We start from the raw sequence: 26,709 nt of genomic DNA on the forward strand, positions 1-26,709 counted from the left end.
TTCTGTATAGCAGTGGCATGGGTGTGCTACAGCCGCCTGCAACAATACAGAGGACCACACGCAATGACCTTTAAAAAAAATAAAGTTAAACACTACACCTAAACAATATGCCTTTTAGAATGCATACATTAATTTAAAAAAGAAATAAAAACAAAAATCAAGGGAATGAGATCCCAAGGTAGTGACCACGTCTTAGAGAGAGGCAGAATATGATGGCTGAGAACCACCCAGGTAACCCTGGTTATACTTCCTGTGTTGGGTGTGGGTTCGTCCCTGTTTATTATATTATTAAAAAGAAACCAACAAAGGGATAATTAAAGGAGGGGCACGCATGGACCAAAGATGAGATTCTGACGCAAACAAGAGATTATAATTAACTTAATTCTGGACACTGAGGGAAAAAGGAAGTAGCTAAAAGACTAGCCATGAGGTTTCTGAAGAAGAAAAAGGTGGGAGGATTTGCTCAACTACAAACTAGATATCAAGACTTAAATGGGAGGGACTTCCCTGGTGGTCCAGTGGCTAAGACTCTGAGCTCCCAGTGCAGGGGGCCTGGGTTCGATCCCTGGTCAGGGAACTAGATCCCGCACACCACAAATGAAGATCCTGCATGCTGCAACTGAAGATCCCACAAGCCACAACGAAGATCCCGCATGCATGCGGCAACAAAGATCCTGCATGCTGCAACTAAGACCCGGTGCAGCCAAATAAATAAATAAATTAATTAATTAATTAAAAAAAAAGACTTCAATGAGAGCTCTACCAATTAAGGTGTGTGGTTTGTGTGGTCCATGTAGTGCGGATGGCAAGTGGCTTGCTTGGAAGTTCAGTTCACTGCTTTGGAAACCCAGGTCAGGTGGAACAGGGACCATTTCCTTTTTCCACGAAAGAAGGAAATGATGAAACACTGAGCTTGAGGGCAGGAGGCATCCAAGCACGGCAGGCTTGGCCCGACTGGGGCTTGGTGTACCTACTCACTTTTCGTTTTGTAGTGAAAGTCCCGGGCGTGTTTCTGAGCACGTCCACCCACTGGACCGTGCGCATGCGGTCGTCCCAGTCGGGGACCTGGTCTGCAGGGAGCTGAAACATGATCTTGGAGAGCTTGCACTTGATCCCCATCTTCTTCAGGTTGACGGGCACGTCTGACTTCACGGTCACCGCTATGTCCTTGGCACAGCCAGGGTGGAGGTGGCCCGCCTGGGGAAGAGCCTTGCGTTAGTATTTTGGGGAGTTCAATCCTGAGGACTTCTGATGCCTCATGGTGCCACTCTAGGGGCAGGGTCAAAAGTCTTGGCAAAAAAATAACGCATCATTCAAGCCCGTATATGTAGACCATCTTAAATATGTACAAGATGTTCTTAGAAATTTAATCATAAAAACAAGCAGCTAATATTTACCAAACTGCTACATGCTTCAGGCACTATGCTAAACCTTCACAAAATTCTACTAACCCCCACGACAGCCCTATGGGATGTACAGCTATCACCCCTATTTGATAGACAAGGAAACTTGTAACTTGCTCAAGGTCATACCATTAATGTTAGAAGAACTGGATTCAGACCCAGGCAGTATGGCTCCAGGTACCACACTCTTAACCACCTGTACTTCTCAACCATATGACCTATACAAATTATGGACAGATGTACACAGTACCTTAGCAGTTCTCAGAGTGCGATCTACTGACCCTTGGGGGCCCCAAGATCTTTTCAGGAGTTCACAAGGTCAAAACTATTTTCATCATAATACTAAGATGACATTTGACTTTTTCATTCTCATTTTCTTGTGAGTATATAATGGAGCTTCCTAGAGGTTACATGACATACGATACTGCATCAGATTGAATGCAGAAGCAAATATGAGAATCCAGCTCTCTTCTACTAGGCCAAATATTAAAGGGACTTGTAGAAATGTAGAACACTGCTACTCTTCTCGCACAATTTTGTTTTGGAAAATAAAGCCGTTTTCATAAAAATATGGTATTTATATTAACATGTAATGGGTTTGTTATTATATTTTAAATGAACAAATACATGTTTTTAAAGATTCTCAGTGTTAACTTCTAATGTGGTAAATATTGATAGACATAACCCACATAAACAAAAGCTCTTTGAGGGTCCTCAGTAATGTTTAAGAGTATTAAGGAGTCCTGAGACCAAAAAGGCTGAGATTTGCTGAAGTGTTCCAGATATATGGGAAATCCAATTTGGTTTGTAGAATAAAATCATTTGTGATTGAACATGCATAAATGCACATACACATACCCAAATACATACTATATATAGTCCTATATATATAGTCCTTTCCTGTTTCTAATAGATAAGAAACCCCTCCTCCTCTGGAAAGTAAAGGGAGAAGAAAGTTTAATACTTCCCAAGGCTACAACTATGTGTGTGTGTGTATGTGTACACACGTGGGTGTATACCCGAGTGTGTGCCCGTGGCTGTGTAAATGGACCATAAGAAGCTTATCTCTACCTTCTTTGACTATCACTTCATATCTCTCCAGGAAGCAAAACACTTCTTCCTGATAGCACCCTAATTTAAAGGTGAAAAAGTGGGTCCCCAACCCTCCTCGCTCTAACCCCCTAGAGTTCTGTGCTTGAACAAACTCAGTGGCTGAAACAGAGCAAGAGGCCATGGATACATCCAGTGTCCTGGGAACTCAGAAGTGAACGTCTATGAAAAACAAGTGCTGGCCAGAGGTGAGGCTCTGCTGCCACGTGGTCCTAGGCCTTGTTCGAGGTCGAGCTTTGGTTAGCAATTCATAAAACGTGTGCTGTGAGACACTCAAAGAAGGAGTTAGAAAATTCCAGGTAAAACAAAGTTGACTAGGTTTTAATATGCTGAAGGGCATCTAGAATCTGTAGGAGAAAGATGTAACATTTTCTAAATCTCTGTTGTCCACAAAACCGCCACCCCCATTTTAGCTTTTGATGAAGCACATTTGCAGGACAAATGCTCCAAACACACACCATGGGGGACACAGGTCTACACTTGGGGATGGGAAGACTGGGATCCGTCTTCATCCATGGAGGTCTCCATGGAATTCCTCAACATCAGTCTTGGTGACCTCATTCTCTGCTCTTAGGCCAGAGGGGACATTTCTGGTACCAGGTCGGAGTGAGGGATGCATCCATCCCATCCTATGTATCTGTGGGAATGGGCTGACAATCAAACTGGGGTTGGCTTAGGCCTAAGGGAGTGCAGAAAACAAGGACTGGTTTTCACTTACCTGTGGGGAGAAAGAAACTGTGGCTAAAAGGGGCCATTCGAACCGTATCACATTCACTTGGCTGTGATTAGTGATTGTGAAGCTCACGTTATAGCTGTTTCCAACGTGGCAGTCCCCAAACTGGATGTGGTTCACCAGAGCAGCTAGGGGACAGAAGCAGGGGGCAGTGAGTCCCCTCTTGCCTCCTCTGCAGGCTCACTTCCCCATGGAGGCAGCTCCTGAAAGACATTGTGCCTCACCCTCATGCAACCCCACCTTCCTTGGATGGTTATACTGGAAACGCCTGGAGTCCTTCGCCAGCAAGCTTTCTCTCCTATAGGGGAGTCTACTTATCCACCCACCCACCCACCCACTCTGGCCCTCACCTCCATTTGTACAAAGGAAAACATAGCTCCCCACTGCCCGCCCGCCAACTCCATTTGTTTGGTGAAACAGTAATATTAAGGGCTGGAATTGCCACACAGAATACAGAAGTCCCCATTAAATCTGAATTACAAGTAAATGATGAGTAATTTTTAGTATAAGTACGTCCCATGCAAAATTTTGGGACACAAATATACTAAAAATTATAGTCTATTTAAAATTCAAATTTAATATCTAAAATTCAAATGTAATGGGGACTGCTGTGTCCTGATTTTCTAAATCTGGTAACCCTATTATAAGTATGAGATCTGATTTCTGAACTAGGGTTCACTGCTGGCTCCTGCTTGACCCCTGATAAGAAAGATGCCACCCTGTAGCTACAAACAGAGGTGAACACCAGATACAAGAGAAGCACTGATTTTTTTTTTTTTTTTTTTTCTTGCGGTGTGTGGGCCTCTCACTGTTGTGGCCTCTCCCGTTGCGGAGCACAGGCTCCAGACGTGCAGGCTCAGTGGCCATGGCTTACGGGCCCAGCCACTCCGCAGTATGTGGGATCTTCCCAGACCGGGGCACGAACCCGTGTCCCCTGCATCGGCAGGTGGACTCTCAACCACTGCGCCACCAGGCAAGCCCAGGAGCACTGATTTTAACCCATGTTGTATGGACTGCCTAGGGCTACATTCCAGGACTATAATTAAACTCCTAGAGAAACTGTGAGACTGTGTTTATAACTCACTTCATAGCAGTCAGCCACACAATTAGGGTGTTTAGCAAATGGTTTTTTATAATAATGAAGAAGTAAATATTTTCCTACCCAAAGAATATAATTGGGCTTCCCTGGTGGAGCAGTGGTTGAGAGTCTGCTTGCTGATGCAGGGGACACGGGTTCCTGCCCCGGTCTGGGAGGATCCTACATACCGTGGAGCGGCTGGGCCCGTAAGCCATGGCCGCTGAGCCTGCACGTCTGGAGCCTGTGCTCCGCAACAGGAGAGGCCACAACAGTGAGAGGCCCACACACCGCAAAAAAAAAAAAAAGAAAAAAGAAAACAAAGAATATAATCAACCAAATGAAGCCACAGTGCTTGATAAACTGCAGAGCAGCATGTCTTAAGCTCTAATGTTCACACAGATCACCTGGGGATCTTGTTAAACTGCAAATTCTGATTCAGTAGGTCTGAGGTGCTAGGAAGGCATCTGAAATTCCCATTTCTAACAACTCCCAGGTGATGCTGATGCTGTAGGTTCTCAGACAGCGCATTGAGTAGTGAGGCTGCAGAGAACGGTCTTCTAGAGATGGCACAAACCTACACCTTCTCTAATTAAACCAGCCTGCCATTTCTCTTAGAATGTCTAGGGTACATGATACAGATGAAACAGAGGATGCCAGTGCGAGCCAGCTAAAAGATACAGACAGGGAAAACTACAGAGAGACATGTATTCACTTTTTAGTTAATCTGGAATTTGAATTTCTCTTATTAGCTAAATTGGAATTTGAGCTCAAAGAATAAGCTCCCTAAGGGACAGGCTCTCTTATTAATTACTCTTTGGAACTCCAGGCACATGCACACTGATGCTCAACAACTGTTCTTTGAGGGAACACATGGATGAATGCAGTGATTGAGTCAGGCATGAAGGAGCATACAGTAACAAAGAGGAGATTCAGTCCTAAATTCCCAGGAAGCTAGCCAACCTGTTATTTAAATTTCATTCTTATTTAAAATGAATCACAAGCCAACAGGTGTCAACACCTCACTGCTGCTTCTCTCACCTGCCACAAAGTCTTCCATCGTGTTTTCCTCGATGATCTCAGAGATATCTGAGGCCTCCTGGCTGGAGGAAGCCACCAGCCCGTGGATGTTGTCCAAGGTGATGTCATCCTCGTAGCCCTCTCCCACCATGTGGATGACCGTCTCCTCGTACTGGTTGTTGATTACTGACAAGTGGATGATGCCTGCCATTCTCCCAACCTTCTGGGCGTGGAAAACAACATCAAATTCAGCTGTGTCTCCAGGAGGAACAACCAGGGAGGCTGTGTGAGCCTTCTTTGCTGCAACGAGAAGAGAGAGACATGATCTAGAACCAGATTAAAGGAAGACGTATCCATAAAGACCTGGACTCAAGGGAAAGCAGCCCTCACGTGGGAATGAGCCTCACCTAGAGAGGCCACTGGTGATGAGACTGGGCATCTGACTCTGGCTGGGTACACGTTAGTCCTCTAACAAAAGAGCTCCTGGGACCCATTGCTCTCTAGAAGATATACTTGCCCTACTTACCTTTTGCTTGTGGTTTGTTTTCCTCTATGATGTAGATGTAGGAGGTGGATGGCTTCCCCTTCAGGGAGAAGACTCCTAGTTGGTCCTGCAGGTCAACATGCAACTGGCATAAGGGAAATAAGATTGAGTGTTAAGCTTACAGGCTGCTCATGAGTTCTGAATTGAAGTGAGATACTGTGCTGTTGGGGGAGTACCCCAAAAAATCATTGAACCTAGTGCTCACTTTTTCGAGTTTCTTACTAAGAGAGACATAATAAATATTATACCTGGAGCGGACAAACAAAAATTTAGCTCAGTCCTTGCTATTCAAATAAGGAACCAGAGGTCCAGAGAGTATAGGTGACTTTCCGGATTACCCAGTCAAAACGGGGTTGCCAAGGTCTCTGTTATTGACAGAGGCAGTTGTGAAATATACACTAGACTAGTAAAATGGAAATGAATATTCATCATTCTATGAGGGCTTGCATGAATGTGAGTTCCTAAAAACCAGTATCTTCTAGGTACTAACACATAAGTTGCCTGATAGTGTCATGCTGAGCGTCCTACCAAGATAAGAAGAAAACCAAGGTGGACATCTGACTTACTTGGAGAAAAGGGATGCTTTACAGCCCACTGGGAGCCATGTAGCTGATTAAAAAAACCTAAAGCCATATATCATATTTTATGTATGAGGAACCAGCAGACATTTTTAGAAGATAGTAATGCTGGCACCATCATGAATAAGATTGAACAATATAAAAAATGAGGCACGAAGAAGAAATAGTGACATCACATAGAAGCTTCTGAGATAAAAAAATATATATTTAGAAATAAACTTAATAAGAAACTATACAGAGGAAACATATGAAAAAATATTGACATAAAAGGAGATGTAATAAATGGGTTGGAATCCTAAATGTTGTCCCTGGTGGAGAGCCTAAATACTCTAAAAGTAGAAATTCCCCCCTAAATAATTCATAGGAATCCCAATAGGATTTTGTGAGGAACATTATAAAATGATGTCTAAAGTTCATCTGAGAGACTGTTAAAAAATCATTAAGAAAGATTAGAAAAACAGGGAATGGGTGCTAATACATTTTATAAAGCTACAATAATGGAAACCATGCAGGGTAATGGTAAACTAGGTAATGTGGACTCAAGACAATAAAGAAATGCAAAACAAAACCCAAACAAACAGCACCCCCCCACCCCCACCCCCCGCGACTTCAGAAGCATCACAGAGCTAAGAAGATAATGAAAAGTAACCAGACCAACGTCTGGGATGTCTAGAGAGGCCAGCCTAGCCTTCTGGGCTGTTTTTGACCTGGGGCATTTGCCAGTCGGGAAGAGGCAGATGGGAGGCTGAACTGTGCTTTTCTGATGGTCTCTTGGTGTTAAGAGGGCAAAAGTCCTGTGAGGGGTGGGAGTGTTTTCTTTGCTCTAGACTAGGACCCCAAAGGTCTGCACAGTAAGACAAAAGTTAGGCTGGATATAAAGCAGCTCTCCCAAGGATAGCAATCCTGCTCAGAGTTATCTGTCTAACACAGAAAATCTCAAGCCCTAAAACCAGTTTAAGGTGATCCTGCATTTCTAGTGCCCCCAAGTGCTAGGCAGAAGCAAATGAAAATTGTCTCTGAAGAAAAATACATCCTTAGCCTAATTATTTCTAAATTAACTTTTCAAATATAATACAACACATGATCAAAAATAACCAGGCACATGAGGAGACAAGACAACATGGGCAAAAATGAACAGAAGCAGCAGATATCAGAATTAGACCCACTGGGGCTTCAGATTTTGGAATTATCAGGTATAGACTGCAAAATGGCTGTGATTACTGTGTTCAAGAAATAAAAGTCTGACAATTTTGGGATGAAACTAGAAATCATAAAAACTGGTTGTGCAGATTTGAAAAACAATCTAATAAAAATTCTAGAACTGAAAAATATAATAACTCAAGAGCTGAATGGAAGGTTAATAGAAAACTAGATATAGCCAAAGGGAGAGTTAATGAACTGAAGGCAGGACAAAAGAAATCATGCAAAATGAAGCCCAGAGAAAAATGGATGGAAAATATAGTGAGATTGTGAGACATAGAGGAGAGGATATAATGAGAAGACCTTCCATACATTGACGTGGCTTCCCAGAAGGAGAGACGAGACAGAATGGAATAGAAACAGTATTTGAAAACACATATAGGAATTTTCCAAAACTGACTCAAAACATCAACTGCGGAGTCCAGAAGCCTGGTGAATTCCAAGAAAAATCAATTAAAAGAAATCCATACCTAGACACATCATAGTAAAACTGCAGAAAACAAATACAAAGGTACAAAGCCAGGGGAAAAAGACTGCCTTAGAGGAACATTTTTGACTTATAAGCTGACACCTCAGCCATAACAATGGAAACCAGAATACACTGGAATAATATCTCCCATTTGCTGAAAGAAAACAACTGCCAACCCAGAGTTCTACAGCCAGCAACATTTACGTTAAAAATAAAGGATAAATTGAGATTTTCAAATAAAAACTGAGAGAATTCACCACTAGCAGACTTGCATTAAGGAAATATTGAAGAGTATTCTTCAGTAGGTAGAAAAAGGATCTCAGATGGTAGGTTGGAGATGCAGAAATGGAGAGCAATAAAAATGCTAACTTCTGGGTGAATCTAAATGAGTCCTAACCACATCAACAACAACAACAACAGTAATAATGTCTTGTAGAATCCAAAGCCCTCCACAAACTGTCCCCTCACTGTACCCTTCTATTTTTATCTCTCACTGTTCTTCAACCTATACCCTATGCTCTCACAAAGCTGGTGCTTACTAGTTCCTATTTGTACCTTATAATTTTTTTTTTTTTTTTGCTTCTGTGCCTTTGTCTTTGCAGTTTTCTTTCTTTGCCTAGGCTTCACTCACTGCAATGCCCACTTACTGAAACCCAGCTATATCCTTTGACGCCCAGCTCAAATGTCATTTTATAGTGAAATTTTCCTGGATTCCCCTAGATGGGAGTAGATTACTTTCAAAAGTCCTACAGTTCTTTGTATAACATTTACACAATTTATCACTCTTTTTTTTTGTAAAATAAAAACATAATTGCTGAACCAAAAGTCCCTTCTGACGTTATATCTCTCACCCCTGATGAAGTTTCTTTCTTTTTTCCTTATTACAAATGCAATGTTCATTACAGAAAAAAAGTGAAAAAATAAGGAAGACACTCAGAACACCCATAATCCTACCTACTCAGCTTGGTATATTATCATTGCTCACTGCCTTGCACAGTAATTATCAGTGTACTATGTATCAGTGTACTATGTAATCAGACCACGCCTAATTCCCCTCTGCATGTCCCATGTCTTACCCAGGTTAACGTATGAGGAACATCAAAGAAGTCCTCACAAGTTAGGGATGGCAGAAACCCCAATGTCAGAGGTCTTGCTTCTGAATGATTCTCCCTTTTCACCCCATGCTTCACCCTCCAGCAGTACCTTGGCAGGGATGGTGCCACTGTTCTTGAGGACAAGAGGCAGTGTCTCTGAATGACCAAGCAGAAGCCTCTTAAAGAGGAGCAAGGGGTTTCCATATTGGTTATGGAGAATCGGCCGCACAACGGTCACTCGAGGGAGGTTCCCCTCTCCAACAATATCAAACATGAGGCTTCGATTCTTGGCCAGGTTGCTGCAGGGAACAGAAAGATCAAGGCCTGTCAGTCTAGCATGGCAGGAATGACATTTCACAGAGAGTGTGGCCTGCTGCCCTGCTGGAGGCGGGGGAGCTGGGGAGCCGGTACCTGGGCAAGCCGTCCAAGGTGGCCTCAAAGATACACTGGTAGGTCTGCATGGCCTGTGGGGTGAAGGACACCGTGGCAAAGGCATGCGAGTGGCTGGCAACACACATCTTGTTGGGTTCCACTTCAAAGATGTCAGTGATGCGGGCAAAGATCTGGATGGGGGCGGGAGGAAGCAGGGATCGGTGTGTGTGCCACTTTGCATTTGCACAAGGCTTGCTGCTCACCTCTACAAGCCCTGCTGTGACATCTCCCTCCTCTAAGCTCTGCAGTAGGCATGTCCCACTGCTTGCACAGTCATGATCCCGGAAGGAGCGGCCTGGGTACTCAGGGACCCACCCCTGAGCAATAATTGGCCAGACCTGTGATCTTGGACTCAAACAGATGAACTAAACCATATCTCAGATAGTCAGATCCCCTGGCCACCCCACCACCCCACCCACACAAATAAATTAAGATGCCAGAGACCCCTGGTGGTTGCTGACGTGGGGCTGAGCTGGAAGCCAGACTAGAGAAAGGAGCAATGGAGACACCACGTGTGAGAAACACATGGCTCTTGGCAGTTGGGGAGCCACAGCTGGTCTTCTGAAAGCTGAATTTCGGGTGACAGTTCCAGTCCCACAGACCTCTGGCTACATGCTGTGTTCTGCCCTGTGTGTGAGGTCTCGGATTCACTGAAGCAAACCTTGCTATGTTGGGGCCATCCTGAGTGGGTTTCTGCTCCTTCTAACTCCAAGAGCTTTGGCTAGAACCACCTTCTGCAGCATTTTCTCTGCTCCTGTCTTAGGGCAGTGTCTGGGGAAGACTGTAGGGACTGTAGGGACCCCTGGAACGGCCTCAAAAGGATTTTTTATTCTCATGGGAGGCAGGTGGGATTCAAGACTGACTATTCCTTCTTGTTCTTAAGCTGAGAGCATAAGGTTTCTTTTCTCTTTCCAAGGAATAATCTGCAAATTAAGGAGGAAGATGACAACATAATGCCTGCAAATCCCTGTTAAAAACCGATCTTTGTTTAGAAATCAGGCTTGCTCACTTTTTACGTTTTTAGAACAGAATAGGGAGAAAGCTGCCCTTTCCTGTCCCAAAAAGGTCAGAAAGTGATAATAGTCTCTCAACCCGTGTCCCTCTGCGGTGACAGTCCCCCGGAAATGCACACTACTTTCGGCTCTAGACTAGACTAGCCCTCTCGGCCATCTCCCTACCACCATCAGACATGAGAACAATACCAACTCTGGGGCACAAGGGCCGCCTGGGCCGAGATTCTATCATCCGGCAGAGAACTGATGTGGCTGAGCTGACACTAGGCAGTGTTTGCAGTACACTGACTAGAAGTTACGGGTGAGTGAAACCCACTGACTCAGCCCTCTCTTTTGGTACCCTGAATTTTCTGTTCCACTGCGAGGGAAAAGGGTCTTAGTATGGTCGGACTCAGACAGGGAAGGCAGTTTTGGTCTGGCAGACCCCGAGATGGACACTTATTATTTACCTTGCACGTAGATGAAGCTTGGCTTTAAACCAAGCCTTATATCCCTAGGCTCTGGGACCTAGGGGAAGAATTTAGCATTTCTGAGCCTCAATTTCCCCAACTATAAAATGGGGATAATAATACAAAATCTGATACTACAAACTTCTGAGGATGAAATGAGATAATAAATAAAAATCACTTAGCACAGTGCTCAGCATACAGCAGGAGGTCAATAAATGCTCACCATTTCACCTTACACTTATAGTCTGACACCCCCCAACTCTCCCTCGCCAGACCAACATGCCACCTGAGCAGGCTTCATGACCCGATCTTTGGCTCTCCCCACAGTGCTTTGTCCTGTAGACACAGGAGTGTTTGATGGAGGAGTGTGCTGCTCCGTTGTGTGAACCAGTTTATCACAGAGGTACCCAGAGGAGACGCCCACTGGGATAAACATATGTCCCCTCATATGACTTCCAGGGGGCCTGAGAGCCAGATAATCCCCATTCACAATACAGGCTCCAGAGCAGGGGTTTCCAGGAGCTCTTGCCCTGGCTTTATGCCAACCATGGTGGGCCAGGGCCACTGGGGCTACTCACCTTGTTGGAGATGGGCTTAACCACAATGTTTACGTCACAGGCGATCTTTCCCACGTTGGAGATCTTGAAGCGAGCCTTGGCCTGATGGCCCACCAGGACATTGCAGAAGATGAACTTGTTCTCATCCTCCACAAACAGGCCCCCGCTCTCTATGGTCTGCAGGATGCTGTACAGGTTGGCGCTGGTACAGAGTTGGTGCTCCTCAAATATCAAGGTGGTGTTGTCGGTCACGAAAGCTGGGGAGTGGAGGGAAGACTGTGAGGTGAAGGCTGAGAGCTCGATTCCTGCTCTCTGTAATTCCTAATTTGGAGGTTTAGACTCCAGCAAAGGACAATTATAGAGGGGAATTCACACAAGAAGGTGTGAGGGATGGGACAAATTCTGTCTTCTCTTCCTCTTTTGGACTGCTTTTGCTGGTCTCCAGACTCCAACCACCTTTTCCTTCCAATGGTAAGCAGGATAAGGTCCGGGGTGAGCTGAGGAAGGGAGGAGGCATTTGGCCCACTTTGGTGAGAGGCTGCAGGGGACCTACAGCCAGCGCAAGAGGAGCTGTCTCCGTGCTTCACCTGAGATCTTTCTGGGTTAAAGTTGTAATACACTCAGTCATTGACCACTGTTCTCTGTGCATATGTTACAGGGAGTGGCCTGGCCATGAGCAGGATTCAGTGTTTCTGGGTTCTGTGCCATATCCCATTGCACCATGATTCCCAGGTAACACTATCCATCTGAGAATCCCAGACCAAACTCAGGAAGACCAGGAGTTTAAAGCTGCACATCCCCTTCTAGGTGTGCACGCCCTTAAGTCTATAAGGAAAAATACGACTGAAGACACCAGAGGAAGATCTAAGGTCCCAAAGGAAGCCCAGCCACGTCTATTAGGCATCTGCAAGGGAGGGGGGTGCTACAGAGGAAGGAAGGTCTTGTAAGGGGTGCTGTCCCATCTGAGTGCCCAGTACCTGGCTGACAGGCTTCGGCCAACAGGCTGTACGGAATGCCAGCGGGCTGGTCTCTTGGGTCTCGGTCAGAGATATCAATCGCTATACATTCCTCACATCTTCCCACAGGGTCAGCCACACAGTCAACGGTCACGACCTGCATTCCTCCGGAAGGGATGGAGCCACACCCAGGGTACACGGTGAACATGCCGTGGGTGAAGCGAGCCTGCAGGAAGGGTGGGAGGGGCAGGAGGGGTAGAGGCAGCGTGGGTGGCAGAGTCTGAGCCCTTCCACCAGAGTCATGAGATGGTGTCAAGAGGGACTGGATGGGGGCGGGGCTCTCCCCACAGGCTCTCTCTGGGCCCAGCTCTTCTCCTGGAGGCAGGGAGAGTCTGGGGGGGTCTTCAGGGACGGGCTCTCTCGGCACTTCTTTCTATGCACATTCCTTCTGAACAGTCATGGTTAAGTGGGGGTCTAAGGGAACAGACACATTCTACATAGTACAACACTTACCCAGATGGGAAACAGGGGTTAGGATTATGGACTTTTGAGTCAGATGCTCCTGGGTTTGAATCGCAGCCCTGCTGCGTATTAACTGTTTGACCTTGGACAAGTGACTTCCCTGAGTCTTATTTTATCAGTAAAATGAAGCTAAAGACTTTACCCTGAGATCACCGGAGGCTTCAATAAAAGAATGTGTATGAAGCAATTAGCAAAGCATCTGGCACAGAATCTGTGCTCAAAACATGGGGTGTTGGGCCTCCCTGGTGGCGCAGTGGTTGAGAGTCCGCCTGCCGATGCAGGGGATACGGGTTCGTGCCCCGGTCTGGGAGGATCCCATATGCCGCGGAGCGGCTGGGCCCGTGAGCCATGGCTGCTGAGCCTGCGCGTCCGGAGCCTGTGCTCCGCAGCGGGAGAGGCCACAGCAGTGAGAGGCCCGCATACCACAAAAAAAAAAAAAAAAAAAAAAAAAAAAAAAAAAAAAAAAAAAAAAAAAAAAACATGGGGTGTTATCATGCACTTCTCTGGTTCTTAGGAGCTTCCTTCCTTTCTTATTTTTTTGCCCTCAGGCTTATTGACATATCATTGACATATAACATTGTATAAGTTTAAGGTGTATAACATGATGATTTGATACCGTATATATTACAAAATGATTACTTCAATGACTTTTAACAGCTACCAGGAACAGCAGGATTTCATTCCTCCATCTTTCTGGAGCCCCTCCCTCCATACACACCTTAATTGTAGTGTTCACCATGTTGCTTGTCAATTGCTTATCTACCCTCTGCCTTTTATAAGTGTTTAAAATATTTCCTCTACATCCTTCTAGAACCATATCAGACGATGTTATAACTTTTTCTTTGATAAACGTAATTTAGAAAATTCAAGAGGAGAAGGAAAGTCTATTGAATTGACCCACATAATTGCTTGCCATGTTTTTTCTTCCTTCTTGGTGCTCCATGATTCCTTCTTTTATTGTTTACTTTTTGTTTAGAGAACTTACTTTAGCCATTCTTTTAGGAGAGATCTGCTGGTGACAAATGATTTTAGTTTTCCTTCATCTGAGAATATTTTGATTTTCCATTCATTTCTGAGGGACACCTTTGCTGGATATAAGATTCTGGGTTCACAGTGATTTGCTTTCCGCACTTGCAAAATGTTGTGCCATTTCCTTTTGGCTCCTATGGTTTTTGGTAAGAAATCTGCTGTCACTAAATAGTTTCCCCCCCTATATGTAAGTATGTAAGGAGCCAGTCCTCCCCCATTGCTTTCAAGATTTTTTGTCTTTAGTTTTTAGAAATTTGACTATGATGTGTGTTGCTGTGGATTTCTTTGGGTTTGTGCTGTTTGAGATTTTCCCAGATTCTTGTATTTGTAGGTTTAAATATTTTGCCAAATGTGGGACGCTTTTAGCCATTTTTTTCCTTGAGTACCTTTTCAACCCTACCTATTTCTTTTTCTTTTCTTTTCTCTCCTTTGTATTTATTTATTTGTTTTTTTGGTGTCGTGATCTTTATTTATTTGTGGATTTACGTTATTAGTAATGTTTTAAGACAAACATGAATTTCCATTCTTTGAAAACAAAACAGCTTTGTAGAGGTTTATTCTGAATTATTTTACACAAAATAAAAATAAGGAAATATTTTTGTACATTCACATGATAGGACAGTTCATAGGAATCAAAATTATATTTATGAAAGGTTTTAATGACTTAGGAAAATGCTTATGAGAAAGGTAGGTGAAAAAATACTATAAAGTTATTAATATATTACCTCAATTATGCACATATGCCAAATATTATCAGTAACTAACTCAGGGTGATGGGATTAGGCTTTGTTTATGCTTCTTTCTATCAATATTTACTTTTCAACTAGAGTAAGAAAAGACTATTTTCCTTTTATAACAACACTAAAAAAACACTAAATGAATGAAATAGATAATCAACAAGGACACACTGCATAGCACAGGAAACTCCACTCAATACTCTCCAATAACCTACATGGGAAAAGAATCCGAAAAAGAACAGACACACGTGTATGTACAACCAAATCACCTTGCGCACACCAAAACTAACACAACACTGCAAATCAACCATACTCCAATATTAAACAAAACAAAACAAAACGAAACACTAAATGAGAGATTCACGAGGAAAAGCCTCCATCTATGGTTGCTTTCCATTTATCCAAAGAGATGAGATGGAGGAGGCAATGTACCAGGTTTATTCAGGCTGATCAGTCCCACCAAATGGAAGAGAGGCAGCGTGCTCAACTCTCCCCAAATATGCCTTCCTAGTTTGGCTCCTAACCCTTCTCCAAAGAATCTCACTCCTTCTTTCTCTCCTTTCAATATCCCCTACCCTGACCCCACCATCACCACAAATTCCATCAGACTTTTCTCCAGGGTAGAATTAGCTAGTCCACCATTGCTCAATGACCAGTTATCATTTTTCTTCACTTGCATATGCTTTTAAAATAGCGTATTATACATCCTCCGTATTATATATACATATATCCTACAAGGACATTATAACACCCTTAAACTAAGTGGAGACTTTGTAACAGAGTTTGGGCTGAACCCTCTGCTCCACTTGCTTGCATGCCAGCTGTGTTCTTTCCTTACTTCTCTGGTGAAGTAGTAGCCAGAATGTAAACAGCCATCCACGAGCACCTCCTCCTTACCCTACCTGTGTCTATACAGGGACTTTCTGACCTTATTCTCTCAAATGCACTAATGTCGTATATTTCTAATAACATAGCATACAAATTTTTACATTATTATAGCTCTACAAACACTGTAACCCAATAAAGCTTATTTCTTGAACTATTAAGCAACTAAGCAGTGTAATTACTAATACATTTCCCTCTTTAATACAGTACACTTTCTTTCTGGAGGTAAGAGTGGAGAAGTACAGCAGAGAGGAAGGAAGGAAGAAAAGAAGAAAGAGGAAGAGGAGGAACCATGGAGAGCGTCCTGAAGTTGTAACTACTTCGGGAAAGTAGCATAAAATAAAGCCTCTCAAAAGTGACATAAAAAATAGAATGCTTCTATTCTCTTTGTGTCACTCATCACCCAGTAGTCCTGGGAGGCCCTGAACTACAGGGTACGAACCCCTGCTTGAAGCAAAATAAGAAAGAGTATTGCTACACCTTCTGATAAATTTTAATTAGTGCTGTTCATCATATATTTTTAGCTCTTTTTTTGGACACATGCTTATTACATTAAACCATGTGACTTCTTTAGTCAATGAATTGTGAGCGGAAGTAAAGGGTGTCACTTTCAAGAGGTAATTTTAAGAGACAATGTATAATTTATCACACTTTCCGTCTGCCATGGCAACCCAAAAGCCTGGGTCTGAGTGTACGGGCAACCCAGCGCAGTGTCCTCCTTCCTCTCCCATAGACATTAGTGAGAAATATTGAATAGAATTTTGTTGTTTAAAGCTATGATAACTTTTAGGGTTGCCTGTTACCATGACAATAACAGACCCTGACTGATACTTATACCGGTTTAAGTTAATAGCAAATGCTGGCTTGCTCCGCAGCCCTACCTATTTCTTACCTCTTTCTGGAACTCTGATGACAGGGTTGTTAGATTTTTTGTTATAGTTCCACAGGTCCCTGAGGGTCTGTTCATTTTTTTCCCATTAGACTAAACGGACTTTCAGTAGACTCAAAACAGTCTATTTTCTCTTTTTCTTTAGATTGGGCATCCTAAGACACCTAAGATTGGACACCTCTTGTAAAGATGTCAACATCCTAATCCCTGGAACCTGTGAATATATTACCTTACATGGCAAAGGGACTTTGTTGATATGATTGAATTAAGAACCTTGAGATAGGGATAGTATCCTGTACTATCCTTGGCCCAATGTAATCACAAGAGTCCTTAGAAATGGAAGAAGCAGACATAAGAGAGTTAGAGGGAGATGTGACTATGGAAGAGGCTGGAGTAATGTGATGTGAGAAGGACCTGATCCACCATTGTTGGTTTTGAAGATGGAGGAAGGGAATCATGAACCAAGGAATGCAGGTATCCTCTAGAACATGGAAAAGGGAAGAAAGTGGATTCTCTCCTAAAGTCTCTAGAAAAGAATGCAGGTATCTTGCCAATACCTTGACTTTAACACAGTGAGACCTGTGTCAGACTTCTGACCTACAGAACAATTTAAACAAGAGAAACAATTTGTATTGCTTTAAGCTACTAAGTTTGAGGTAATGTGTTATGGGAGCAATAGGAAACAGACACAGGAATTTCTATTTTTCTGGCTTCAAGTTCACTGAGTCTTTCGTTTCCTCCATTCTGTTGTTGAATCCATCCACTGAATTATAAATTTTGGTGATTCATTTTTTTCAATTCCAAAATTTCCATTTGGTTCTTCTTTATATTTTCTCTTTCTTTGCTGAGACTTACTATATTTTTATTTCTTCCAAGCATATTTGTAATGGCTTTTTGAAGCATTATGTTGGTTGCTTTAACATCTTTGTCAGATAATTCTAACATCTTGGTCATCTCTGTGTCGGCATCTGTTGCTTATCTATTTTCACTTAGTTTGAGATCTTCCAGGTTCTTGGTATGCTGAGTGATTTTCAGTTGAAACCTGGACATTTTGGGTATTATATTGATGAGACTCTGGATCTTCTTTAACTTCTGTTTGAGCTGGCTTTCTCTGACACCACTCTGGCAGGGGAGGGGGGAAACACTGCCTTGTTAGCCAGGTGGGGATAGTAGTCCAGATTCTCCACTTGGACTTCTTAGGGTGGGAGTTCCAGTTCCCCACTAGTCTTTGACTAATAATTTCCCTTGTGGGGAGGGGTAAGAGTGTCTCATTACTGTTCTGCTGATTCCATGGGGTAGGAGGTCCCCTGGGGGGATGAGAAGGTTGTCTCATTACCACTGGGTTGGAGTGGAAGTCAAGGCTCCCCATGTGGTGTTGCCATTGACAATGGTGGAGGTGATGGTGGGTAATGAATGTCTGGCTCCCTACTGAGTGTTCTTGGACATCACTTTGGCAGGGGCTCAGGGCACTTCATTATAGCCTGGATTGAGGGAGAAGTCTAGGCTCCCCACTGGCCTTTGCTTGAAATATGTGAGGTAGGACCACAGATTTCTCTGTCATGTTTGACTGTAATATTACGGTTCTTATCTGAAAGTTTTCTGTCTTGCTAGGCTACCTTTTCTTGGTCCTTTGGCTAGTGGGAGAAGGCTTTTGTTGGGGCCTTTTTTGGTCTGTGCTTGTTGATGTTTCTGGATTGCTGGTTCCCTCAGCACCTGATCTAGGGTATATGAAGCAAAAAGAAATCTCAGGGAACTCATCACTGTGATGTCTACTGGGTCCCAAGGACCCTAGCTGGTGTGATTTTTTTCTCTCCATTTTTCAGTCTTCTATGTTTGTTTCATACATAATGTCCATGGTTTTTAGTCGTACTTAGTTGGAAGACTAGGGAGAAAGATGTCTACTTCACCTTACCAGATGTAAAAGTCTTCAAATCTCCTTTTATTTAAGCCAATCTGAATGGGCTTCTATTTCATATCAACAAATGATTCTTGATTGAAATACTTATGAAAAGTAGAAACTAATTTTAAAGCAATGAGGAGCCAATGAAGGTTTTAAAGCAAAAGAGGATATCCAAATTAAAAGCCATAACTCCTTATTTCAAGATGAAAGTGATATTTCACTATAACTATTTAATATTCCTGCCATAGTAGGAATATTCAAAATTCAAATCCTGCTATCCTAGGGAGGTATTTGTTGCTAGAACTAGTAGGCAGGTTTCTGTTGCTAGAACACGGGGTTTCTGTGAAAAAGGAAAAGGGTGCTCACCTGGTTTGTGACATTTGCATCTTTCTGAGCAGAGTCAGAGAACTTGGTTGCCTTAGAAGGTCCAGTCCTGTAGAAGCTTTCGCTTTCCTGGGATCTTGCACGTCTAACATGGCTGACACTGATTAAAGAAGCAAGAGTATACCCTCAGGTTAGGGTGGTCACTAAATACCACCTGCCTGTCTGCTTGCAAGATCCCTTCTCCTTGAAATGGAGGAAAGGGCCTTTCCTTGCCCAAGAGGGCATCGGGGAGCATAGTCAGCTTACTCATTATCAGCCAAACTCATTTAACAGTTGTGAAAAAAGTATGCAGAAATTATACGTATTAAATATGATTCATAAGGACATTAAGGATTACGGCAAGTAAATAATAATTTTAAATGTTTACTTGAGTTCACTGGAAAGTTGTGTGTGGAACTTATTTGTAGACCTCAAATCTTTTATCACTTAAAAAGCGCAATGGCAAATAGATTAAATTCTGTCCCTCTTCTTCACGTTTAGAGTCACAGTGTTTTTAAGACTTAGTGTAAACAATAACACAAACACAGGTTTTGGTAGGTGTTCACTTCACTCGAAACTAGTTTACCCAATAATTGGTTTTTTAGAGGCCAGTTCACCTAAAATACTCAAATGTATTTGAGGTACAATTTTAAACTTTTGAGAGTTTTATATATTTGAGCATTCACTTGCTTAATGACCAGAACAACTGGAGTTTGAATGCTTTGCATGAATTTGTGTATGCTAAGATGAAAAATAAATTAAAATTAAAACCAATTTAAAGCAAAACAAAATTATAATATCTATAAATAAACATTATTATATTATAAAATAAGTAATAAAAAATTAGGTTGAAATTAGATTTGGAAGAAAGAGACTTTAGACAGTTTAATTAAAAATGTCTTGGGCTTCCCTGGTGGCGCAGTGGTTGAGAGTCCGCCTGCCGATGCAGGGGACACAGGTTCGTGCCCCGGTCCGGGAAGATCCCACGTGCCGCGGAGCGGCTGGGCCCGTGAGCCATGGCTGCTGAGCCTGTGCATCCGGAGCCTGTGCTCCGCAACGGGAGAGGCCACAAGAGGGAGAGGCCCGCGTACCGCAAAAAAAAAAAAAAAAAAAAGTCTTAATATGTTCAAACTTTGCCAAAATGGAAGAGAAGATCGACAAAAATATAAAACAATTACAAACAATGTAAAGCTGTATGTCTGATTTAAAACAATTAATTAGAAAGTCAATCTTAAATTACTAATTATTTAGAAAGTCAATTCATTTGAAAGTCAAGACAAAGTACCTGGGAACTGGTAAAAAACCATCCCTAATTTGTCAAAAAAAATATGACAAATAAAAGCCAAAAGCACTCAGAAAGGTAAATTGTTTTGATTAATTGATTGACAGCCACCTTTTGAAGAATACAGAGTTTTACTGTTGGAACAATTATTAAGTTAGCTGTTGTAATAAAGTGTCTTCATGGGGAGAAGGTAAAAACAGTCCCAGGAAAGAAGGCCTCACCAGGCTTTCTCTAGTCCAAATTTCCAGGGTACCCTTTGCCATCCCCCATCATGAAGCACAGCTATGATTTCTTTTGATTTAGCTTGCTGTTATAAATCCTACAGAATGACAGACAGGACAATGACTTACTGGTAAGTAATGTAGCACACTAGGAGCACCAGGACAACAGACACAATCCCATGCAGAAGATTTTACATTTGTTCAATTAAAATGTATCATATATTGGACAGCAGTTGGAAAGCATGTGAAGTTTGGGGTCAGACATGTGGGTTCAGAACTGAGATCCACTGATGATTTCTTCCATAATCTTGGATGAGTCACTTCTAAACCTTAGTAACCTTACCCACAAAAGGGGATTGGGGGTGAATTTAGATAAACTATATGAAAGCTTATTGTAAAATATAAAGCACTAATTAACCAGGGAATGGTGTGAGTTAAGAAAATACTTGTCTTACACTTTCTTTTGATGGAGGGAGCTCTCCCCTGTCAGCCTATAAAGGGTGTATTTGAAATCGATTACACCTTGATTTTCTATGGTGAAGGAGGAGCTTTTACGCGTGCCACAGATCAAAGCCCCGAAGTTGATGATGGAGGAGGGGCTGATGTTGTATTTGGAGAACACGGCATTCACAGAAAACTTAATTGGGATGCTGGCAAGGATTTCACCTTCTTCTGACATATTGGGCTCAATAATCTAGAAAGGGAAAAAGGATTGGGAAGATGTCAGCCACCACCACAACTCCAGAATTTCCATGACTGTCCACTTCATTCCATATTTTCTTCATTGACATGAAGCCAGGTTCTCTATATCATTCTCTTTATATTTTTGCATCATCAATACAAGTAAATGCTAACATAAAACTTACCGTGTACCAGCCATGGGTCAACATGAACCACGTGTGCCTCCCATTTTCACTTCCCTTCTCTTCTTTTGCACTTGAAACTCAGTTTCCCTATCTCTGGTCCGGTCTCTTCTGAAGACCAGGGGCCACATTTCTGCTCTGGGGTTGTCAATTTCTGATGACTCTGCATACCTCCCACACGACCTACCCGTGCCTGTAGTTCCCTAAGCCCTGGTGTATCTTCTCTGGCTGCCACCAGGTCAGCACTCCCTTTCCCCTCCTGGAGCATGGGTTAGACAGTGTATGCTTCCTTTCGGCGTGAGTCCCACGAGCCTGCCACCGTGTGAGTCCTCCCTTTGAGCTCGCTTACCTGACAGCGCAGAACTGGCTGGTGCTCGATCTTCACTTCCTTTTTTGCATGGAAGAGCACCTGGACATTTGTGGGTTTTTCCGTTGTGGTCAGTGAGCCCTTCTTGGGTTGGACTGAGATCATGGAACTTATATTGGTTGCTGAAATCCCTAAGGAGTCCACAGAAAAGCTGAGAGACAAGAATAAAAAGTCAGTTTTAGTCATTATCTAGGGAACCCAAGACACTAGAGATGAGACTCTAGACTGTTAAGTGCCTGCCATGTCCCCAGCCCTGTTTAACCACTATGCGTAGCAGTGTTCACTGTGCTTTGTACTCTGTGACCACCCCTCCTTAGCCAGGACTGACCAGGCCAAGCATTGGTGCTTGAGGCAAAGACAGCCATCTCTAGCCTGCGGTTAAGAGGGGTCCTTGCAGGAGAGCTGTGTCTAACAGGAACACGTGATGCTGGATAAGGACCAACTAAATCAATTCATTTCTCTCCCTCCCTGTCTCTCTGTCTCCCTTCCTTCCTCCCTCCCCGCTCCGAGACTGAATGCAGCACACATAGAGGCAACAGGGATGCAGAAGCCAGAGGATCTAAGGAAGGAGAGAAAGGGCGGGGGCAGAGGTCATGCAACAGAGGTGTTCAGAAGTGAGGCCACAGCCCAGTGCAGCTGAGGTGGGGGGTCACAGAGAAAAGCTGACTCATGAGATGCCGGGGGACTGGAGCTGGAGCAAGAAACTGAAGCTGAGGCGAGACACCTGGAGTTGCCGTGGGGACCCACATGTTATCCCCAGTGGGGTCCAGGAGACCTGGCCCTTCGTTGCTATGTGCATGGTGCCTGTGCTTCCTCACTGCCCTGCACATCCCTTCAGTGAACCCTGATCACTTACTCTAACCCGAGGGTGACTCTGTTCCATGAAGCCTAAAAGAGGAGAGCTGACGCCCTGTCATAATCGAAAACAAAACTCACAACGGGCAGGATTCCATTCAGCACTAATTCCAAAGTGACTTTGGCTTTCTTCTAGGTTTGTTTAGCTTTTATTTATATTTATTTATTTCAATTTAGGGTTCTAAGGAACGGTAGTATTGAGGTGGGACTGCTCTAATTTCGGCAATCTTTGAACTAAAGCGAAATTATCATGAATACACTGAATGCCTCCAAGTCTGCCAGGGGGAAGTTCCTTTATCAACTCTGAATTCTTCTGGGGGAAGGATGACCTTCCATAAAATCGATTGGCCACAGGTGCTGGTACTGCCTGAGGGACCTCCTCCCTCCCTGCACCCAGCGTCACTCTTTCCTCTCCGAGGAATCTCCCTTATTTAGTGTTTCAGTTTTAATCTCAAGGATGAGCACAAGCTGGAGCTCTATTCCACCGGGCCGCCACTTGGAGTCTATAATACAGTAGTTCTTAAAATTTAAAAAGAAAACTGGAAAATCCCTAGGTCTTAACATGAAATCCTACGTAGACCGCCAACTTATGAAACAGAGAGGAGCTGAGAGGAGGGCAGGATGGCTTAAGGCCAGGGCCGCCATCTCCGGTCTCTCACTCCACCTCTAAGACCATACCTCACCCCAGTATCTCCTCTTCCCAACCTCCCCCTGAGGCTCTCCCCCAACCCCCAGACCCCTGTGGCTCCAGGCTGTAGAGCAGTTGGGATTCTATTCATCTGAAGCCAAGAGAAGCTAACAGCAGAGATGGTTCTTGTGATTTCCCTGATCGACTTTTTAAAAAAACCTCTCAGGAAACACACTTCTTGCCATGAGTGGATGTGGATGACCACGTGCTGGATGATTTTTAGGTTACCTGAACATGACCTCGTATTTCCCACGGTTCTTCAGTTGCAGGGGCTGCTTCACCTCCTCCATGACCCTCACAATCCCAAAATCGAGGCCTCCTTCAGCTCCTGCAGAAGCCAGGGGCCGGGGTGGGGAAGGGTGGGAAGAGTGGGCATGGCAGTGAGAAGCAGGGGAGCTTCCGGTTGACGTTCACACGGAAAATCCATGGCGACAATTTCAGAGAATCTGTTTTCTGAAAACACCCTGCCTAGAAAAGCCTCTTGTAATTGAGCCTTAGTAAACAGACAACAGACACTGCTCTTGCGCCCAGTTCAATGGAGTGGCTCCCTCTGGCTTCTATCCTAGGACCACTGTTCTTCCTTTCATGTCTCTCATTAGCTAAAACTCCCAGTGTTGAAAAAGATTTTTGAATCATCTGTATAATATTCAGAATTGGGATATAACGTATACATCTGTATTGTTATACTTTGCATTACGTCATAAACATTTCCCCAAACAATTAAAAACTCCCCATGAGTGTGATTTTATTTATTTATTTTTTTTTTGGCGGTATGCGGGCCTCTCACTGTTGTGGCCTCTCCTGTTGCGGAGCACAGGCTCCGGACACGCAGGCTCAGCAGCCATGGCTCACGGGCCCAGCCGCTCCGCGGTATGTGGAATCTTCCCGGACCGGGGCATGAACCTGTGTCCCCTGCATCGGCAGGCGGACTCTCAACCACTGCGCCACCAGGGAAGCCCCATAAGTGTGATTTTAATGGCTGTATAATATACCATAATACAGCTGTTTCATAATTTACAATATTATTCCTACAATAATAATATTCCATTATAGATAGACATTTAGGGTATTCCTAATCTTCCATTATTATAAATAATGCTGCAGTAAGTGTTGTTGTACATAAGACTAATGACATCCAGGCAAATATATAGCTTTAACATTCTATGAGTCTTGCTGAGTAGGAGACCTGTCGGAGGAAGGAGGGCCCTAACCTGGGTGTTGGCGCAGTGTGGTAGGCAGAATAATGCCCTGTACCACCCCCACTCCATCCCCTGCAAGATGTCCACGTCCTAGTCCCTGGATCCTGTAAATATGCTAGCCTACATGGCAAAGGGGAACTACGGTATTAGATGGAATTAAGATTGCTAATCATCTGACTTTAAAATAATGGAGATTATACTCGATTCTCTGGGTGGGCCCCAAGTAATCACAAAGGTCCTTAAAAGTAGAAAAGGGAGACAGAAGTGGGAGAACCAGAGAGATGGCAGCGTGAGAAGGACCTGACCCAACATTGCTGGCTTTGAAGATGGAGGAAGGAGACCATGAGCTGAGGGACGTGTGTGGCTTCCAGAAGGTGGAGAAGGCAAGGAAACGGGTTCACCCCCAGAGACTCCAGAAGGGGACGCAGCCCTGCCAACACTTAGCTTTTAGCCCAGTGAGATCCATTTTGGACTGCTGACCTAAAGAACTGTAAGATAATAAATATGTATTGTTTTAAGCCATAACGTTTGTGGTAATTTGTTAGGGCAGTGGTAGAAAAGCAACACAGGCAGGCAGATAAGAGCTCACTCTCAGATGACTGTTCAGAAGAGAGCTCTGCAAATTTTATATTTTGACCACGGCTTGTTGTCTCCAGTTGGAGAAATTAAGATTCATAGTAACACTGCTAACATCACTTGAACTTGCATGATTACTATTTACCTAAATTCCACCTCTCTCCCCAACAACCACTGATCTTCCTCTACACAAGAAACATACTGCCTAAAAGATGTGACCTCGAAACACCCTTCCCTTGAAGGGGTCAACAGACCTTTGGGGAAGGTGATGTCCAAGGCAACGTCGTAGGACTCTGCAAAGATCAGGATGTTTTCAATCTGAACAACACCAACGAGGTTGTCTGCGTCTAAAACCTGTCGGGGTAAGAGAAATTCTTTTGTAAAAGCAAGAGCCACAAGGTGCTTGGAGCCTGAACTATGGAACATGCTGGAGGAATCGTGAAGAAGGGGCTATGGTAAGGAACATTTCTGAAATGTATTCAGCTTTTGTTTTCACTGAGCATTTGGTATAGGATGAGTGTTCTTCCTAACACCCTTTGGGGAAGGTTGGTGTAGACAATCAATACAAGGATGGGGAAATGGGACTGCATTTTCCAACCTGTCCACTTACTGGGTTTCAATTATTTGCACGATTGTCACTACCTTACTGAAGTTTGGGTTGTGAGTATACATTGCAGGAAAGTGTTCTTTGAACTTTCAAGTCAAATAAACCTGAAGAGCATTTTTCTGACAGTTGAAATGAAAAACTTTTATATTCTAAATTGTCCTTGCTTTACTAATTTTATAAATCTGAACCGTTCTGTTCTTTGTCTCTGATTCAACCTATGAGTCAGATTTTTCATATGAAATAAGTGCTAGATTTTTCACACAAAATAAGCGTTTAATGTTTCTCTTTTGGAAATTTCAGATTTAAAAAAAACGAACATCATTACTATTGGAAATGTTTAAAAAAAAAAAAAGCAAGACTCCTAGCCTCCAGTGCCACCCTGTCCCTTCTGCTGTCATCCCTCATGGTAGCACCTCCCTCACTGTCCTGAAGAACATCTGAACTGGTATCAGCTCTCAGCTGGATCCAACTGTTGACTCTTGAGACTAATGATGGGCAATAAAGGGTCTGTGTGTCAAGGGGAAGAGCCACTGGGCAGTGGGTGTGGCCCTCCTGCATCCGCCTGGACACCACCTGCCTCTCTGCTGAAGCCTCAATTTGAAAAACTAAGTCACCAGCTCCCCATTGCTTGTGTTTTAGGTGCCAACGGGGAAATATGTAGCTGTCACCAAAAAAGTTTTAATGCAGAGTTTCCATCTTATCTTTCATCAAGCATTTTGCCAGTGTTTCACAGAGCAAACCTGACTGCTTAAGTTGACCTTCTTTCTTTTGATGCTCAAACTCTGACGGAGATGACAAGAAGGGCTGGCAGCAGGAGGGAAAAATAAGACAAAGAACTTGGTTTATCAGATCCAGAATTTATATAGTTCTTTCCTACTGATAGATACCAAGTACCCAGAGCATTCTATTTCCTTTGCTTCCCTGCTTGGGGGTGGGGGGCAATTAAATTTTGTAATTGAGGAAAATAAGAAGGAAAATTTAAGAGGTGCAAAAATCAATTAGAGTTCACCACAGCGCTTTTCAAAGGGACCAGAAAGCAAGGCATTTCCTCGTGTAGATGTTGAAGGAATGTAACCTGGGGAAGGGAAGCCTT

At 43.5% G+C, this 26,709-nt stretch overlaps 1 protein-coding gene across 1 annotated transcript in view; it reads right to left on the bottom strand.

Annotated features, from left to right (window-relative positions):
* HYDIN (HYDIN axonemal central pair apparatus protein) overlaps positions 1–26,709 on the bottom strand; it is a gene marked incomplete at its 5' end in the record, with an annotated part of 359,388 nt that overhangs the window by 42,131 nt on the left and 290,548 nt on the right. Inside the window, 13 exons of the mRNA XM_079723315.1 lie at positions 979–1,197; positions 3,232–3,374; positions 5,363–5,641; positions 5,868–5,970; positions 9,336–9,525; positions 9,638–9,789; positions 11,699–11,934; positions 12,655–12,859; positions 18,962–19,079; positions 20,917–21,155; positions 21,674–21,842; positions 23,463–23,562; positions 25,264–25,363. Of these exons, the coding sequence (XP_079579441.1) occupies positions 979–1,197; positions 3,232–3,374; positions 5,363–5,641; positions 5,868–5,970; positions 9,336–9,525; positions 9,638–9,789; positions 11,699–11,934; positions 12,655–12,859; positions 18,962–19,079; positions 20,917–21,155; positions 21,674–21,842; positions 23,463–23,562; positions 25,264–25,363 (2,253 nt within the window). The remainder of the gene's footprint in view (positions 1–978; positions 1,198–3,231; positions 3,375–5,362; positions 5,642–5,867; positions 5,971–9,335; positions 9,526–9,637; positions 9,790–11,698; positions 11,935–12,654; positions 12,860–18,961; positions 19,080–20,916; positions 21,156–21,673; positions 21,843–23,462; positions 23,563–25,263; positions 25,364–26,709) is intronic.

The sequence above is a fragment of the Hyperoodon ampullatus genome (genome assembly GCF_949752795.1).
Source record: "Hyperoodon ampullatus genome assembly, chromosome: 18".
Lineage (NCBI taxonomy): Eukaryota > Metazoa > Chordata > Mammalia > Artiodactyla > Ziphiidae > Hyperoodon > Hyperoodon ampullatus.